Genomic DNA, 18601 nt, shown 5'->3' with positions numbered 1-18601 from the left:
TCCCCTGCTGCCAGGTCAGTGTCTTTGTGATTGAGCTATATTGCAGTAGTTTCTTTGCCAATGAAACCTTTATAAATCAAGCTTCCTTTCAAAGTTGTTTTAAGTTCATAATTGTGCCTTTCAGTTCTTACTGATCATTGGCCTTGAAACAAAGATAAATGGTCGATGGGCCAAGCAGTGCGATCTCATGGTCCCTTCACTTAATCCCCTACATAATATGATCAAACTGGGTTCTGTGTATTGCTGCATAATGTGAAATGTTATTCAAAATTATTGTTGTATTATGCAAACATTATTAGCTGTCATCGTGCCTACTTCAAGTGTTTTATTTAACAAATGCATTCTTGTTCCTCTGAACTAGGGCTGATTTTTGTGTGTGCATCCATCTGTTATTTCAGATGTTTATAAGGCAATATGGAGCCATATGAGCTGGGAGATATCTTCAAAGAATATTCCTAATCTTTAAGTGGAGAAGGACAAGAAGCTAAGGAATTAAGTAAATGAATAGTGAAGTCTTGCAAAATATTCACATTGCCAAAGAGGAGATGCTGACAGTCTTAAAGCATATTAAGATGAATAAGTCCCACGGCCTGACCAAGTATATCCTAAGACACAGTGGGAGCCAGGGAAGAAATTGGAAGAGTGAATGAACTGGCCAATTAGAAACAACATTGGCACGGTGGAAAGGAATCAGAGGGTGGTTGTTTTCTTCGTGGTATGGATGACAATATTGTTGACATGGTTGGCAAGTTTACTGATGACTCCAAAATTAGCGGTATAGTGGACAGTGAAGAGGGCTATCTAAGAAGTGACCAGAAAAGGGCAAATGTAATTTAATTTAGACAAGCGTGAGGTGTTGTACTTTGTAAGTTAAACCAGGGCAGGACTCGAATAGTAAATGGTAGGGGAGTGGTGTAGAATAGAGACCAAGCTACATACTTCCCTGAAAATTGAGACACAGTTAGTGAAGGTGGTGTTTGAAACACTTGCTTTCTTCAGCATTGAGCATTGCATACAGTGGTTTTAACGTCATGCAGCAGCCGCACAAGTTATTGATGAGACCACATTCAAGCTTGTGTCCAGTTCAGATCATCTAGGTATAGGAATTATGTCATTTATGCTGGGAAGGTGTAGAAAAGATGCCCAACGATGTTACCAAAATTGGAGTGCTTCAGTTGCAGGGAAAGTCTAGATTGGTTGGGATCTGCGGGGTGTAGGAAACTGAGGAATGACCCTACAGAGATATATAAAATCATAAAGGGCATAGATAAGATGAATGTTTTTTCCCTAGAGTAGAAGAAATGAGTGGAAAAACATCTAAAAGAGAACTGGGAGGCAACTTTTTCACACAGCGGGTGGTGGGTATATAGAACAAGGTACCAGATTAAACTGTATTGAGGTGGGTACTTTTCTAGCATTTAAAAAGCATTTAGACAGGTACATGGATGAGAAAACTTTAGAAGAATATTGGCCCATTGCAGGCAATTGGGAGCATGGGTGGGTCAGCATGGGTGAGTCGGGCTGAAGAGCTCTCCTCCGTGTTTAGTTTAGAGAAACAGCGCTGAAATAGGCCCACCGAGTCCGTGCCGACCAGCAATTTTCGCACCTTAACACTATCCTACACACATTAAGGACGATTTACACTTGTACCAAGCCAATTAATCTACAAACCTGTACATCTTTGGAGTGTGGGAGGAAATCAAAGAAAATTATTCTCTGCTGCCTTTGGCACTGGGAGAACGTACAACTCCCAGACTCCCAACTCCACAATTCCCAACTCCAACATACAAAACCCACTGGGAGAACGTACAAACTTGGTACAGACAGTACCTGTAGTCGGGTGCTGCAAGCACTGTAAGGCAGCAACTCTACCGCTGCGCCATCGTGTTTAAGTCCATGACTCCATTGAAAGCTGTACTGTGGCCGGGATGTTTTGGAAGACGTGATTTGTAGATATGTTGTAGTTGCACTAATTGTTGATAAGAATTCAAATATTAATTCTTAAGTAGAATATTATTTAAAAAGACCGCCCTAATAATTGCATCTTGTCAATTTTTCAATATGTTTTCTCGTGAGCAAAACTCCATTAACTTATATCAGTTTTGCGCCTGATTAACATATCTACAGGTAAAAGTGGCAGATTTTCCAAAAACCACTTATGGCCACAATAGGTAAATAGTGCACAAAATATGGCAGGTAACTAATGAAGGGCCTTGTCCAATGCAGCATTCCTAGGATTCTAACTATCAATGTTTTCCTTTTATTTCAGCTGTTCATAAATCTGAGATAAAGATCAGAGTTACTGGATAAAAGTGTTGCATTTAATGGACTTTTATTTTCTTTCAGCGGTGTGGAGCTATCTCATTCGATGGCCCTGATCAGAATGCCCTATTTCGCATGCTAGGTAAGTCCATTTCAAGAGGAATTTACATTCATTGTGCAAAAGTGAAAATATTTCTACTATTGCTTGCAATATTCCTTTCCCCAAAAGGGACCATCTAGCCAGTGGATCTCTACTTGATTACCATCTAATATTCATTTTTGGATCGCGAGTGAGTATTATTACAAATAGATTTAAACTTGACCATGAAGACAGAACTTCAAGTAGCACCATGGAATGTTGTGAAGCAGCATTTCAAAGAACCTTGTGCAAACTACAGGAAAATGTACCATTCATTTCTGTTATTCAAGGGAATCTGCTGCTCTTGTCTTATTTTCATTGAGCTGTTTTTGAACAGAACCGTTGTTTTTTAAAGTTCACGACTCCCAGGGATCAGCAATAAATGTTGCTTTGCCACTGTTGTGCATAATGTATGATTTAATCTAAAAAAAAACTACATGGAGAATCCATAAGCCTCTTTGTCATTGTTCATTGAAGAATATTCATTTATTTCAATACCAGAATTATGTTAGTATTACTAAAATCCAACTAGAATTTCAAAAATGAAATTTGAAAACAGACTTGCAATTTTTGTAGTTTTGGACTACAGATATGTTCCTTCTGCAGTAGCTACTTATTTCAGCAGTAAAAATATGGAAGTTTTAACATGCAGAACGTTTATTTGAAATCATCTGTCATCCAGACATTTATACAAAAAAAGGTTATTATTAAATGCTTGAAACATTACAACTGTCCTCAGAGGATTTAAATGGTTTTGGGTAAGTTACCGCGTCTGCGTTGAAAAGATGACTAATGCACTCTTCTGAATTACAACTATTTGCAGAAAAACGGGAACGGGACAATCTCTTTCATGCCATTCATTCCTGGTTTCTTCAGTGTTTAGTTAATTGCATGCACATGGAAAAATAGGCGGAATCTAGAGGGAATCGATCACATTATCGAGGCTTTCTCCTGTCAATACAGAATTGAAATGCAATGCATGCATCAGTGTCTGTATGAAGATAGAGAGAATAGATTACAGGAAATGATTGTGAAGGATGGGATTGATCTGTGAACGGCAAAGAAGCGATGGCCTGAAATGGCCTCCTTTGCCGAAGGGAAATATGTACTCAAATTCTTGTTGACTCCATTTCTATGAATGTTGCCTAATACTATACCATTTTTTAAACAAATTTCCAACATAATTCCAAGCTCAAGAAAATTTCCCAAACTTGCTCAAACTCTGAACAGCCTGCAAATCTACACAGAAATGTTACAATGCAATAGAAGTCAAAGGCAACACAGAATTGTGTTATTGTTCCCTTTTTAGTTCTTCTCTTAGACATGAAAGTTATAATTTGAATCCATCAATCATTCAGGCAGAGTGTGTATGAGAAAATGTAATTGTTGAAATTTTACCAGTGTTAATGTAAATAATTGTTGCCATAGCTACAGAATTCATAGACTCGTACCACATGGAAACTAGCCATTCAGATCACTATGTCCATGTCAGCCAGAAGGCACCCATTTTTATTTAACCCATTTTCTAGCACTTGCCCCAAAGCCTTCTATATCCAGGTGATTTGTTCTTGTCTAGATGCCTCTTAACTGCCTTCAGCAACGTTGCTTCCACTACGTTCTCTTGCAGGGCATTCCAAATATTCACCACTCTTGGGTGATAAAAGTCCCAATCAAATCCCTCTAAAGCTTTTCCCCTTTTTCCCCAAGTCTTTGTCCTCTAGTATTATTCACCTCTGATAATGAGGAAACTGCACACTTTACTCCAGCTAAGGTCTGATTAAATGTATTATGAAGTTGACCTCCAGCTCTTGTATTCACTGCACCTACTAAAGAAGGCCAGCATCCCAAATGCCTTCTTGGCCACGTAATCCACCTGTGCTGCCATCTTCATCAATATTAGGACTTTCACATCTAGGTCTCTCTATTCATCAATACTGTCTACAATCTTGCCATTCAAGGTAATTGTACTGACCCCATTAGTACATCCAAAATGCATCACCTTGCATTGATCAGGATTAAATTGCATCTGTCATTACTCAGCCCATTTCACCATCATATCAAGAGTTCCTGTGGCCTAAGACTACCCACGCTACTATCAACAACACATCTAATCTTAGTAACATCTGCAAACTTCCTGATTTTGACTTCTAGGTCTACAGCCAAATCATTTGCATATAAAACAAACAGTAATGGTCCCATTCCAGATCCCTATGGAACAGCACCGGTGACAGGCACCCAATCACATAAACAACCCTTCGCCATCATTCTCTGCTCCCTATTGCCAAGTCTACAATGAACCCATCACATTTTCACCATCTAAAATTGGTTCATCACTACCCGTTTTTGCAGACATCTTCATCCTCTCATTAATGAGATATAAGGTTCCCACCTAGTTCAAAAATGCATCAGTGTCAAAGAAGAGTAAAGTGACGTGCCTCAATTACTACTGACCGGTGGCAATGACGTTAGTTATGGCGCATATCAACTCCTACCTCAACAAGAACCTGCACCCATTATATAAAAAGTGCAAGGGCCGCAATGAAGTAAGCTGGAAGTTTGGGGTTCACCCTTGGCTTACAAGAGGTCTGTTCAGTAGTCTGATAACAACAGGAAAATGTGTTTGGTTGGAAAAATAATGTTGAACTGGTGCTATTGCCAACAAATGGAAGTCTGCTGTAGGTGTTGTTATCCAGATGGTCCACATATGGGTGAAGGGCCAGGGAAATGGACCTGTTGTGATAGGTTTATGCACTGCAATTCACCTCCTATCTAGGAGGCTAGAGTTAAGTTGTCTTCACCACTCAATGAAGCACATTTCAACAGTTGATGTCAGATCCACTGGACAGTAGTCATTAAGGCAAAGTATCTTATGTTCATGTACATGAATACATGTTTCACCAGTCCATTCTGACTGACAATTGATCAATATCAGGGATTATCATTCCCCTTTTTCATAAAATTTCACATATACTTTCTAAACATTTCTGGAAGGCCCTGTCTAGAACTGCAAATAAGATTTTGGTGGTGTCGCCCATACTGACAATTCCTGTATTTTTAGTATGAGGTTTGAATGATTTTTTTTACTCAGTAAGTATTACCATTCTCTGACCTCACTGATACCACTCTTTCACATGATGATTTTTTGCCACAGCTGTGGTATAGCATGCTTTTCAGCTTTATGCTGACTGTGTTAAGTTCTTCTATTCAATGTCTGCTCAATTTGAGATGCAGTTACTAAAAAGGGTTCATCAGCTGCATTTAATGTATCAATCCCTCTTTCTCGTGCAGAAACTGTGACAGAGCATAAACATTGACACACCAACATTTATTAACATTGTTGTATTGTCCCGTTGCACGATTTGATTCCCCGCATTAGGTATTCATTTGGAAACTAATATCAGTGGTGGTGATGATACGTAGTGAAGGTTTATGTTGTACCTGTTTCCTTGTACTGTTCCAAGTGTTTCCTTCTTGATGTGTATAATTTCCCTGAAAATGCACTTGAGTAACTTGTCTACCACAGACTTGACTGTAGTTCACAGGTTTTTCTTTATATCCCTTCTTAAATAGAGGCACAGCATAAGGCTCCCTCAAGTCTACCAGCACCTCACCCATGTCTAACCATGATTCATATATCTCAGCCAGGGCTTCTGCAATTTATTCTCTTGCTTCCCACTGTGTCCTTGGATGTACCGATGAGGAACCAGAGATATTTTAGTGTTAGAGGCTGGTCAATACCTGACCATTAACACATACACAAAGAACACTGTTCTATGCAAGGTCATCCTACGTAGTCAAGTCCTTAATGGCCTGTCCCACTTGGGCGTCATCTACGCATGATTTACGCGACATAATTTACGCTTCACGACGCACGCATGGTGCGCATTAGGCGCGCATTATGCACGCATGGTGCATTGTGACATAGGCAGGGTTGCGCGCGGCGCTCCAGGGCTTTGGGATGTTCAAAATCTTTGTGCGCCATCTGCAAATGACAAATGACAAACTTTCCAAATACCTTTTAATCCTTCTAACTCAACACGAATCTTGCAATTTGAAAATCGACACTGCTTGTTGTCCACGGCTTTATTTAGTGCACAGCAGCACCATTCTGCCTGTCTTGGGCACATTCGCTCTGGTTGGTTTCACCAGCATGCCCTTTATTCTAGCCTGAGTTGCTTCTCAATTTGACTCTTTGGGGCATACCCAACTGTGCTGGAATACAATAGATCACCTTTTATTCTGGTCTGATATGAATGTATGCATTATAGCCTAACAATGCAAATGTATCTTTCCATTGTGTCAAGGTATGACTTCAAACATTCAAATGTGAAAAAGATTTTTCCAAATTAGCTTAAACTGTTTTAGACAGTCACACGTTGCCTTTGTGGAACAAATGGCTGGCAGGCAATGTTTTGTGGAGGCCAGATTATTAGATATTTTTAAGGTAGACAAATTTAAGATAAGGGCGACACAATGGCGCAGTCATAGAAGTTGCTGCCTTACAGCGCCAGACCGCGTTTGATCCGGACTACGGCTGCTGTCTGTATGAAGTTTCAACATTCTCCCTGTGACCACGTGGGTTTTCTCCAGGTGCTTCAGTTTCCTCCCACACTCCAAAGACATTCAGGTTTGTAGGTTAGTTGGCTTCGGTAAAAATTGTAAACTAACCCTCATGTTGGTGCTAGTATACGAGCTGGTCTGAGTGGACTCGGTTGGCCAATGGTCCTGTTTCCACACTGTATCTCCAAACTAAAACTAAAGTAAACTTTAAAAAAAACAGCTCTTGGTCATGTCAGTTTAGAAACAATATCTGCTGAAGAACCAGTCTCCTGCTGTGGACCTGCTTGTGTTCTGAAGACAGTATTATTTGTTTATTTGATATATCAAAGAATTGATAGCTATGGGGATCTGGTGTAGAAGAGTAGAGGCCAGCATGGATTAGCTGTTATATTGAAGAGTAGGGCAGGGCTGAGTGGGCCGCTCTTATTTTCTTTTCTTGTTCTTTTTCCCCTTTGTCACTATGATGGGAATTTGATATCAATTGCAATGCACTTTGCACTGCATTTACCCTAATGTCTGGTGAACTTTATCTGAGTATTCTGTTGTTCAGGTCGAAGTTGCTTTCTGTCACGGTATCCAGCTGAATTTACTGGAGTTTGTGTTTTAACAAGTAAATTATGATGTTCGATAGTATGTCAATACAGTGGTTGTTTCTTTTTTTGTTTTTTGTTTTTAATTTTTTGTTAGAGGTAAGTACAATAATGTGGTACCACAGTACCTAATACTTGTTGACATATTACATTTCATATACAACTTCTTATTTTTTAATTTAATAATAAAACAGGAATAAGGAAGAAAAGAGTAGAAAAGAGATTAACATAAGTGGTGCATGAGATAGAAAGATAGGCCGAAAGAAGAAAGAACCAGAAAGAGACGAAAAAAAGAAAAGAAAAAGAAAAATAAAGGAAAAAGGAGATTGAAAGCGATATACCTATTTTATGTTCCAGGCCACTCGTCACCTGATTCTGAAACATTTTATTTCTATGGTTGTGTTGCACCATATGCTTGTAAGAAGTCGATAAAAGGAGACCAAATCAATAAGAATTGGTCTGCTTTACCTGCTAGAAGGAGTCACATTTCTTCCAGATATGCCGTTTCCGACATATTTGAAATCCACATTTTGAGTGTTGGTGTTGGCGCATTTTCCCAAAATTTAAGTATAAGTTTTTTTGCCGTTATTAAACCATAATTAAGTAAAGATTTTTGAAATGTATTTAACTTATTCCCATCTTCCATTGATCCAAAAATAATAATTTCTGTATTAGGTTCAAGTCTTCTATTAAATAGTTTTGTAAAAATTTCATTCCAAAATTGGTAAGGTTTTATACAGGAGACTAAAGAGTGAGTTATAATGGCATTCGCAGATAAGCATTTATCACAGATGGGAGAGATATTTGGATAGATTTTATTCAATCTTGTTTTCGAGTAGTATAATCTATGTAATTTTTTTAATTGAATTAAAGTATGTTTTGCATTAATCGAACATATATATATATATATATTTTTGTTGTTGTTACTGTTACTGGTTGTAGCATAGACAATGCACAATCCCTGTTCCTCACTGACTGAACGAACCGCTAAGTTATGATGTCCTTCTTTCTGTTGTCATTATTGCTCAAATTGCTTTCACTGCTGATCTTGGCCAAGGTTCTGCAGGCTGTCAAAAAGAGACTTTCTGTTGGCAACTGAAGAATTGTTCTGAAGTGACAACAACATGAGTGATGACCATTGCAATGAAAGCAACTGACTGAACTGGTCTCACCAGTCTGCTTCGGGCTCTGTTTCTTTGCTATGGTTTTTTGACTGTAGACTGAAGTTATTCCAGTCTGTTGTGCTGGACAAAATTCACCAGCATTCTTGCCAATTCTGTTGACACAGCAATTACTCTAGCATGTTTATAGGTCAGGTTTTGTATGCTCAGCAGCTTTGACTGAATCTGTCAGTTCAGATGCAAACCTATCATGAAAAAGCATCAACATTGTGATACAAGGGCAAGCTGTTTAATGAAAGAATGTACGCACTATTTCATCATGGTTCAGGCTTATTGTCCCAAGTATTTAACTTGCAGCTATTTCTCATGGCTGTGAATGTACTGCATTACTTTTAAACAACATTTTTCATCGTTTAAGCTTTTTCAGGGAACCATCCATTTCTCTATCACGAGATTTTTTAATGGTACTGATTTGGGCTTTCATGTTATCATCCCCTTCAACTGCCACAACACAGTCCATTTTAATTTGTTCTCAATGTACTTTTATTCAATATATCTGTTTAATCATTATTAAGCTCTGTTGCATATGCCAGGTGCCTGATTATAGATCCCACAAGGTGTTCTACTGTTATTCAAGAGCAATGTGTCTAAACGTGTTCAAGTCTTAGTCCAGTGATAGGTCAACACTGTTGTGCATAGGACATAGAACTGTACTCCACAGGAATGGGCCCTTTGGCCCCCAAATGTGTGTCCGAAATGATCTCATCTGCCTAAGAACGTTTGTCCATACACACAATGGCCTTATGGAATTGAAATTTCTCATACAAAAAACAATTTTACTTCTAACCTCTGAAACTTTGCAAACTTACAATCCCAAAGAAAATCTACTATCTGCATTGACATCTCATAATGTCTTTGTTAATGTACTTTTATCCACCAATATTTCTTGCAATCTCCAACAAGTGGTGGTTTATTTTGTACTCTTAACCTATTTTATTCGTTGAGTCTTTAAGCTGTTGATGCCCATTGATTGTTTTAGTAGTGAAATTGTTAATTTGCTCCTAACGGAACAAACAAAATAATTAATGGTAAAAAGGATGCGACATCGTGGAAGAAAGGTTGTAAAGTCTGTGAAAGTTTCTGGTGAATTTGATTGCAACTTGCCAAAATCTATTACAAAAGTCAAAAGTCATAGTCAAAAGTCAAAGTCAATTTTATTCGTCACATGCACCCAAAGGTGCAGTGAAATTAATTTGCCAGCAGCGATACACTTAAAAAAAGAACACACAATACACAATAGAATTTTACACAAACATCCACCACAGCATTCTTCACTGTGGTGGAAGGCAACAAAGGTCAGTCAGTCCTCCTCCTTTGTTCATCTGTGGTTGGGGCCATAGTCGCTGCTACAGATGGCCAGATGTACAGGCCCTCTCGTTGGGATGATCAAACCTCCAAAGTCAGGACGGTCAAACACATTCTATGGCTTGGAGTGCCCGAACCGCACACTTTCCTACTGGAGACCTCGGCTTCAGGATGTTATATGCTGCAGGCTGGTGGTCGGAGTTCTTCTCCGGCGATCCTCGGCAAGGGATCCACGCCACATCCGCGACTAGAAGCTCCGCATACCACAGCCCCATGATGCCAAAGTCACCAAGCCAGCAATCGGAGCACTCCTGTCTGGCGATCCCCGGCAAGGGTTCGCCCACTCCGCGATCGAAAAGTCCACGCTGCGCCTGCTGCTGAAAGTCCGGGCCCAACTCCAGGAAAGGCTGCTCCAATCCAGGCTGTTAGGCCGCGAGGGAGGCGACATGGAAAAAGCCGACTCCCGTCGAGGAGGCGACCAAAAGCGGTTTCCCCCTTTCCACCCCCCCCACCCCCCACAAGACACACCAAGAGTCACCTAAACTAACATTTAGACACACCCAGTGGCGGACTGGCCAGGGTGTCAGCTTGCCCAATGGCAAGTGAGCCCCTGATGATGTGGGCCCCCTATATCAAGTGGGCCCCTGATGAAGTGGGCCCCCTTTGTCGCCTGGCAACCAATATTTTTAGACCCAGTCCGCCACTGCACACCAAAAAACCCCCAAAAAGTTGAAATAACGAACATGCTGCTGGCAGGGCAGCCAACTCACAGCGCCGTCACCAAATTGATTGATGGAATCTCAAAAAGTCACATTAATAGCATTTTCTGTTTGTTTCAACTCCTTATATTTTTATTTCACCTTGCAGGTGATATTAGAGCCTTGGTCCTTCCAGGACTGTAGATGGTGCTATTCCAAAATAACCATTGCAAAAACAAAAGCAAAAGCAAATAATCAGGAAGAAAAACTGAAAATTAAACATTGAAGCCAATAGTAACATTTCAAGAAGAATTAAAAAATAAAACAAGATTAATTGTAATCAATTCTTCTCCCATATACAATCATTTGTTTACAGCAACCCACTCCTCAACTGCCTCTCAAGGAGCTTCAGACATTTTAATCCCCAGTGCTCATCATACAGATTAATATATTTCTGTCACTAACTATCTCCACAATTATTTATTTTTGTAAACTGGATCTTGTTTGCTCAGTCTCCCTACACTTCTGTGACTTTAAATTTGGATACAAGGCTCATTGCTATTACGACTAAGTATAATTGCTATCCATTACCTTTAGCAGGCTACATTTTCACTCCATCTGGAAATGTGCTGAAGTGCCAGTTGCAGGTGCAAATAGCGTATTTGCAACACAAGTAGATAGAGCAGCGAAGAAAGCATATGGTATGTTTGCCTTCATTGGTCAGGCCATTGTGTATAAGAGTCAGGAAGCCATGTTGCAGCTTTATAAAACATTTGTTAGGCCATACTTTGAGTATTTTGTGCAGTTCTGGTAGCCTTATTACTGGAAAGATATGTGTATTTTTACAATACTGGAGAGATTTCAGCACAGAACATTAAAAGTGTCATATCTCCACCGTTTCAAGTAGTATGGTGTTAATTTTTTCAGGGATTGTTACTCAAATGTGCAAGAGATAGTATAGATAAAATCAAGTTAGGAATTAATTTACCCTGATTCAACCAGTTTATATCTCAAAAATATCAAGTTTAGGACACCAAAAATGTGACATGCTTTGACATAATGAAATTAAGAGGCAATTTCTGCATTAATTTCATTATAATTCAAAACATTTTCAAGTTTGTTGCTTTGCAGAGATGCATGTATCACAGTAATAAGCAAAATGTTTGATGAATTTAGCATTAAGTGCTCTGAATGGCCATATTTCAAAGCGTGTAATGGTTGTTACTTTTGGTGTCCAACATATTTTATAGAAAAACCACCGTTAAACCACAATGGTAAATTAAGACCAAAGAATTTCCCAAGGAGATTGAAAATGTTCTAGCTTGAAGAACCCAATAGATAATGAAATTATGAGAAGAATGTAACCTTAATATCAAGATTCTGTAAAAGCTGTTGCATGCCAAAAGAATATTTTTGGTGTCCACCATCACATGCGTAACACCAGCATTTTGCAGTAGCTATATTTCCATCAAATTATGTACCTGCAGTTTCTTATTATGTATGGACAATTACTTCCATAAAGTTTATTCGAAACATGAGAAAGAAATTACAAAAAAAGAAATACTGGAAGAAACAGGAGCTACTTTCATTTTGATATCCACCTTTGGACACTGTGTAACGCGCGTAACACACGTTTTAGTAGCTAACAGGAATATTGCTCATTTGGTCACATACTCCCATGTTTTTAGCAAGAAAGTACATTTGTATGTTGAAATACAGCAAAAGTGAAGAAATCAGCTTTAATGCTTCAGAAAAAAATGACTTTCTAAATTTCATGTAATGGTTGTTATGGTGGACACCAAACATAAAATGTAAAAAAACGCATAGGAACGCATTTTATTTATTTATTTATTTATTTATAATTTTATTTTTATTAGAAGTATGGTAAATTACAATACTACACAACACATATATCTTAATACATTTTTTGTACCGCTTCATTTTTTTTTTGAGCTTTAAGAAAAAGATAGAAGTAAGGCAAGTAAAGATAGTGCGCAAGAGTCGTGAAGTGCAAGAGTGTTGGGAAAAGAAAGCCCTTAGAAAAGAAGTTTGAGAAAGAAGTAAAGTGAGAAAATAGACCCTAGAAAAGAAAGAAAAAGAAAATAGGAACAATCGCTCTATTATAACATTAACCTCCGCAGAAAGGGGACTACCAACCAAGTCTGTTTTTGTTGTTTTACCTCCCGTTACCAGGTCCTGATACCATTTATTTATTTATTTATTTATTTAAATTACTATTGCACCTCATACTTGTAATAGGTCCAGAAACATAGACCACGTCTTTTGGAATTGGTCTGCTTTACCTGCTAAGAGGAATCTCATCTCTTCCAGATGTAATGTTTCAAACATATTTGATATCCACATTTTTATTGTTGGTGTGGGCGCATTTTTCCAGAATTTAAGTATAAGCTTTTTTCCCATTATTAGCCCGTAATTAAATAAATTCTTCTGAAACACGTTTAGTTCAGGGTTACCTTCCGATATTCCAAAGATAATCCATTCTGGTTTTGGTACCAGTTTTATTTTGATTAATTTTGAAAAAATATCAAATATTTCATACCAGAATTTTTGGATTTTTGTACAAAAAACAAAAGAGTGCGCTATGGTAGCTTCTTGACACAGGCATTTATCACAGATTGGTGAAACATTAGGGAAGATTTTATTTAATTTAGTTTTTGAATAATATAATCTATGTAATGTTTTAAATTGGATGAGCGTATGTTGTACGTTGATCGAACATTTATGCACCTGTAGTAAATGATTATCCCAGCTCTCTTATGAGATTTTTATAGCTAATTCTTGTTCCCAATCTCTTCTAATTCCATCTGTTGTGGGTATTTCTATGTTTAAAATGATATTATATAGGTACGATATTAAATTAGCTGATTCCGCCTTTGTCTTCATTGCTTCATCCAATAAGTCGGAAGGCATATTATGATAGTCTTTTGTGTGTTTTTTCAGATAATCACGAATTTGAAGATATTTAAAATATTGGTTATTTTTCAAATTATATTTCAGTTGTAGTTGTTGAAATGGAAGTAGTTTCCCCAATTCATACAGATCTTCGAGCGTTTTGATTCCCATTCTTTCCCATTGTATAAATGATTTGTCTATGATTGATGGTTTAAACGATGGATTCTTGACTATTGGTATTAAAAGAGATAGGTTTCTTAATTTTAAATTCTGTTTTATTTGTTTCCATGTTCTAATTGTGTTATGTATAATTGGATTTTTATTATAATTTTTATTATTCAAATTTATTGGTGAGAGGATGGTCGCTCCTATATTACTCGGGGAGCAGTCCCCTTTTTCCATTACCATCCAGTCCTCCTGCTGGGCAGAATTGTCCAGCAGGTGAATCATATTTTTAATATTTACTGCCCAATTATCTATATATATATATAAAACTCAAATCAGTCCGCCTGCTGTACGGATCCCTTCCTGCCTTTCGATTCGTTGACGGCTGCTCCTTCCTCAGCTTCCAACACACTTTGAAACAATGTTGCAAGACAGGAACACTGAACTTTTCACTGCTGCAGCAGGCAGGGATGTTTTTTAAAGAGGCAGGGCAGTGCTGGAATCTTACTTTTGAGAACGGCTTCAGTTCCATTGGAGGAGACGGGTGCATGGTGGAATATTGGGTTGGGAGATCACACCATTGGGGGAGCAGACCCAACGGGTCTGCACTTGGTCTAGTAATACATAAAATTAGGGAGCGCTAGACCCCCCAACTCTTTTCGTTTATTGAGGTGTGCCATTTGTATTCTATGGGATTTATAATCCCATATAAAATTTGTAATGTCTGAGTCCAATTTTTTGAAAAACTTTTTTGGGAGATATATAGGTATTGATTGAAATAGGTATAGGATTTGTGGTAAGAAAATCATTATAATAGCATTTATTCTGCCTATTAAGGACATCGGAAGTGTTTTCCAGAATTTAATCAGATTATTCAATTTCTTGAGTAAGGGATTATAATTGGCTTTAAACATATCCTGGTAATTTCTAGTAATTTAAATTCCCAAATATTTGAATTTTTCTGTAGCTATTTTAAAAGGAAATTTCCAGAGATGTGTTGAGTCTTTTGGTTTTATCGACATAATTTCACTTTTGTTCCAATTTATTCTATATCCTGAGAAGGATCCAAAGTCCTCAATTAAATTTAATATGTTTGGTATACTAATTTGCGGTTTTGTGATGTACAGTAGTACATCATCGGCATATAGGGATATTTTATTCGCATAGGAACGCATTTTAAACAAAGAATTGTGTTCATTAATCAAATGTTCTCAAACTTCATGAACTAACTTCCCCTGTCATGTACTGCCGCTGTGAGGGTTTTTGATTAATCTGAATCATGTTGAAATAATTTATTTGTGAACTTCAGTTTTATGTATGATGTCACAATTTTTGTACCCAGTATTGTAAAAACACACAGAAGGAAGGTTTGAAGAGGATACAGAAGAGGTTCACCAGGATGCTGCCTGGGTTCGAGGGAAAGGGAGAGGTTGGATAGAATTGGAATGTTTACTTTGGAACGTAGAGACTGAGGGAAGATCTGACAGATGTACGTATAATTTTATGAAGCATAGATAGGGTAGACAGCCAGAACCTTTTTCCCAGCGTAGATATGTCAAATACTCATTTCAAGTCATGAGAGAGGAAGTTTAAAGTAGATGGGCTGTCAAGCATCTCTGAATTGCTTGATTGAAAGATAGAGCATGAAAGCAATCCCTTTGACCCACTGATTCCACATCAACATTGATCACTTGTTCACGATTGGGACGTGAATATGCAGGGAATAGAGGGTTATGGATCATGTGAAGACAGAAAGGATTAGTGTTGTTTGGTACAGTATTCAACACAGACATCATGGGCTGAATGGCCTATTCCTGTGCTGTACGATTCCATCTATTTATCGTGTCACATTTCTTCCCAGAATACATCAGGGAAGCAGAGGTATCTCTGAGAACGTTCCCATCTGTAGTTTTTCCAAACACCAGTCCAGAGGTATACTTGAAGAAATCGCAGTACATACAATCGCATTCCTCATTTTTATCTTTGTTTTCTATATTTCATTTAATGATTCACATGGACATCTGTTAATATTTGCCTTCCAAGAAAATGCATTCTGCATTTTTGGAATAGCTTCCCTCTTCTTTTGCCTGGCTGACTTGCTTTGAAAGTAAAAGATGAGGAATGTTTACAGCAGTCTCTGTATTTTGTGGAAACTGATATTGACACCCTGAGATTTCCTAGGGCAATAAAGATAATTCAAGTCAAGACGCCTTGCGGCTAAATATTGTAAATTGGCTGTTCTCCATTCCTGTGCCTTGGTCTATTTTGTTTAACAGCACTCTTCATTTCCACATCATTTGTATTCCATCCATGCCAACCAAGTCCATTGTGTTTGCCTCTTCTCCCTTGTTGTTACTAAACTCATAATTAAAAAGCCTCCTATACCAATCCATTCCCTCTCACAATTACTACTCATTTGCCTCCATTTTCTCAATACCCTCGCAAACCATAATCATTTAATCCAGGAGAATTGACCTTCATGAGAGTGAACACACAGAGTGCAGTTGACTTGGATGAATTCCCTGGCCATGTCCTTAGAACCTGCATAGACCAGCTGGCCAGGAGAATCCATGGGCATATTTAACCTCTTCATCGCTGAGTCCAAGCTTAGACTAGGCAACCGTTTCACTGAACATTTGATTTCTGTCCACAAAGGCCTGCTGGAACTCCCTGTTACGTACCATTTTAACTCCCCTTCCCATTCCCATGTCGACCTTTCTGTGCTTGGCCTTCTCCACTGGCGGAGTAAGGCTATGAACAAACCGGAAGAACAACACCTCGCATTCCACTTGGGTAACCTGCAACCCAATGGTATCAACATTAAATTCTCCAATTTTAAGAAATACCCCGTTGCCCCCTTCTCTGTTCCCACCTCCTCCAACCCCGGTGGGCTCACATTTCTCCCACTTCCTGGTCATCCTGCTCCTTTCAGCTCTTCTTCTTCTTCTTCCCCCACTCCTCCCCCATGTCCCGTACCACTCATAGTCTGCCCTTCGGCTTTACATTTCACTCCTCTTTCCTTATCTGATACCATCTATTCTCCTTTTTGTCGCTAGTCTTTGTCAGTATCCCCACCCATCTGCAAATCACCCCCCCCCCCCCCCCCCCCCCCCCCCCCAGCCCCCCCCCCCCCCCCCCCCCCCCCCCCCCCCCCCCCCCCACACACACCACATCTGTACATTCTTATTACTTGCCAGGCTTTGCTACCTACCCCCGCCCGCCCCCCCCCCCCCCCCCCTTCCAGTTTCCAGTTTTCTCCCCTCTACTCCATCACTCTCAAGAAGGAGCCCAACCCCGATACCTATCCATTCCTTCCTTAGATGTTGCCTAATACCAGAAGTTTGTTCATTGTTTAACATCTCCCTACTCCATTCTGAGATTCCCACCTGCTTTAAGATGACCACAATCATCCCAATGAAAAGAACAGCAAGGTCAATTCCTTAATGGCTACTATCCACTGGCTCTGACATCCACCATCATGAAGTACTTCAAGAAGCTGGTCATGGCAAACATTAACTAGCCTCCCAGACAGTCTTGATGCACTGCAGTTCACCTACTGTTGAAAGAGGTCCATGGCAGACACCATCTCTCTAGTCCTGAATCATCTGGTTAAAGGTCACCTATTTGAAGACCTGAGCTCTTTAGAGAGGTTGGGCCTCTGAAAAGACCTTTCACTACTTTGGAAATCTGCTTCTGCCAAATTCCCTGCTTGAAAGCTTCTAGTACTAGATTCCCTTCTTTCTCTGTTCCATCGGTAGGAAGTAGGTAGTGTTGCAGGTTCATAACCTGGCATGGACCAATCTTAACATTGCAATGATTGGCATGAAAGGTTGTGGTTGTGAAAAGATAAAAGTTGCAGGCATACATTGGACCTGGTTTGGGAGAAGGCTGAAACAATTGATGCAAAGTAATGGAAAATAATTTGACAATACAGAAGGCTCTAATATATTAGTATATTCTGTTAAAGGGGCTAACATATGGTTTATATTAGACTGTTAATATTCTCATGCCAAGCCTTAAGAAAGCAGGATATGTTATCAGTTTAGAGTAATTTAAGAAACATCAAAGGGGTTGAGTAATGAATTATGACTGCTTTTGAGACTGGAGTGAATTTTAATTTAATAGAGCACATAGACTTGGTGTGGGTGAAGAAGTTATGGAAAGCTGCCTCCAACTTGCCGACTACTGCATTTAACTTGGGCAGATTGGATTAGTTGTTTGCAGAGTTCTTGGGAAAATCAGATGGCTGTTTCATATGGTAATCACTCTGAGGATGTAAACACATTTTTAAGTTGCAGGGATTCCTTGAGCCTTCCATAAATCACCATTAAAAACAAGGCAAGGACACAACAGACTTCAAAGCAGCGGTTAAAGTCTATGGAAATAATTTTAATGAAAAAACTTAATTCATATCAGCTTTACAATCTGATGCTGGGAAAGAGTTTATTCACATAATCTTTGCTGACTTTAAAAAAAATTAATTGTGGAGGTTTTCTAAATCAACCAAGATGTGCAATGCCAAGACTGCCTTGGCTTGGAGCTTGGATGAGCAACTCTAGAGCAACAGCCTGCTGTGAGAGATGGCAGCTAAACAGCAGAATCAGGGCTAACTACTGCAACATTCACCAGAGACCTACAGAGAAGGGAGCTGCTTCATGGGCAGTTCTCACCATGGGTGATGCAGGTGGATCTGAAAGTTCTCTTGGCACATTTTAACTTCAGCTGATTCAAGTCGACTTGACAAATGATGGAAATCATTTGTGGCCTTTGAAGAGTACAACTGTTTTT

At 39.0% G+C, this 18601-nt stretch overlaps 1 protein-coding gene across 2 annotated transcripts in view; it reads left to right on the top strand.

The window, feature by feature from the left end:
• The window catches only part of LOC129697421 (cAMP-specific 3',5'-cyclic phosphodiesterase 7B-like), a 126266-nt gene that overhangs the window by 31208 nt on the left and 76457 nt on the right, over window positions 1-18601 (top strand). For both annotated transcript variants that reach the window (XM_055635947.1, XM_055635948.1), the window contains exon 2: window positions 2347-2404. In XM_055635947.1, the coding sequence (XP_055491922.1) occupies window positions 2347-2404 (58 nt within the window). The remainder of the gene's footprint in view (window positions 1-2346; window positions 2405-18601) is intronic.

The sequence above is a fragment of the Leucoraja erinacea genome, chromosome 5, assembly GCF_028641065.1.
Source record: "Leucoraja erinacea ecotype New England chromosome 5, Leri_hhj_1, whole genome shotgun sequence".
Taxonomy (NCBI): Eukaryota; Metazoa; Chordata; class Chondrichthyes; order Rajiformes; family Rajidae; genus Leucoraja; species Leucoraja erinaceus.
This window is presented reverse-complemented; position numbering and strand designations above follow the sequence as displayed.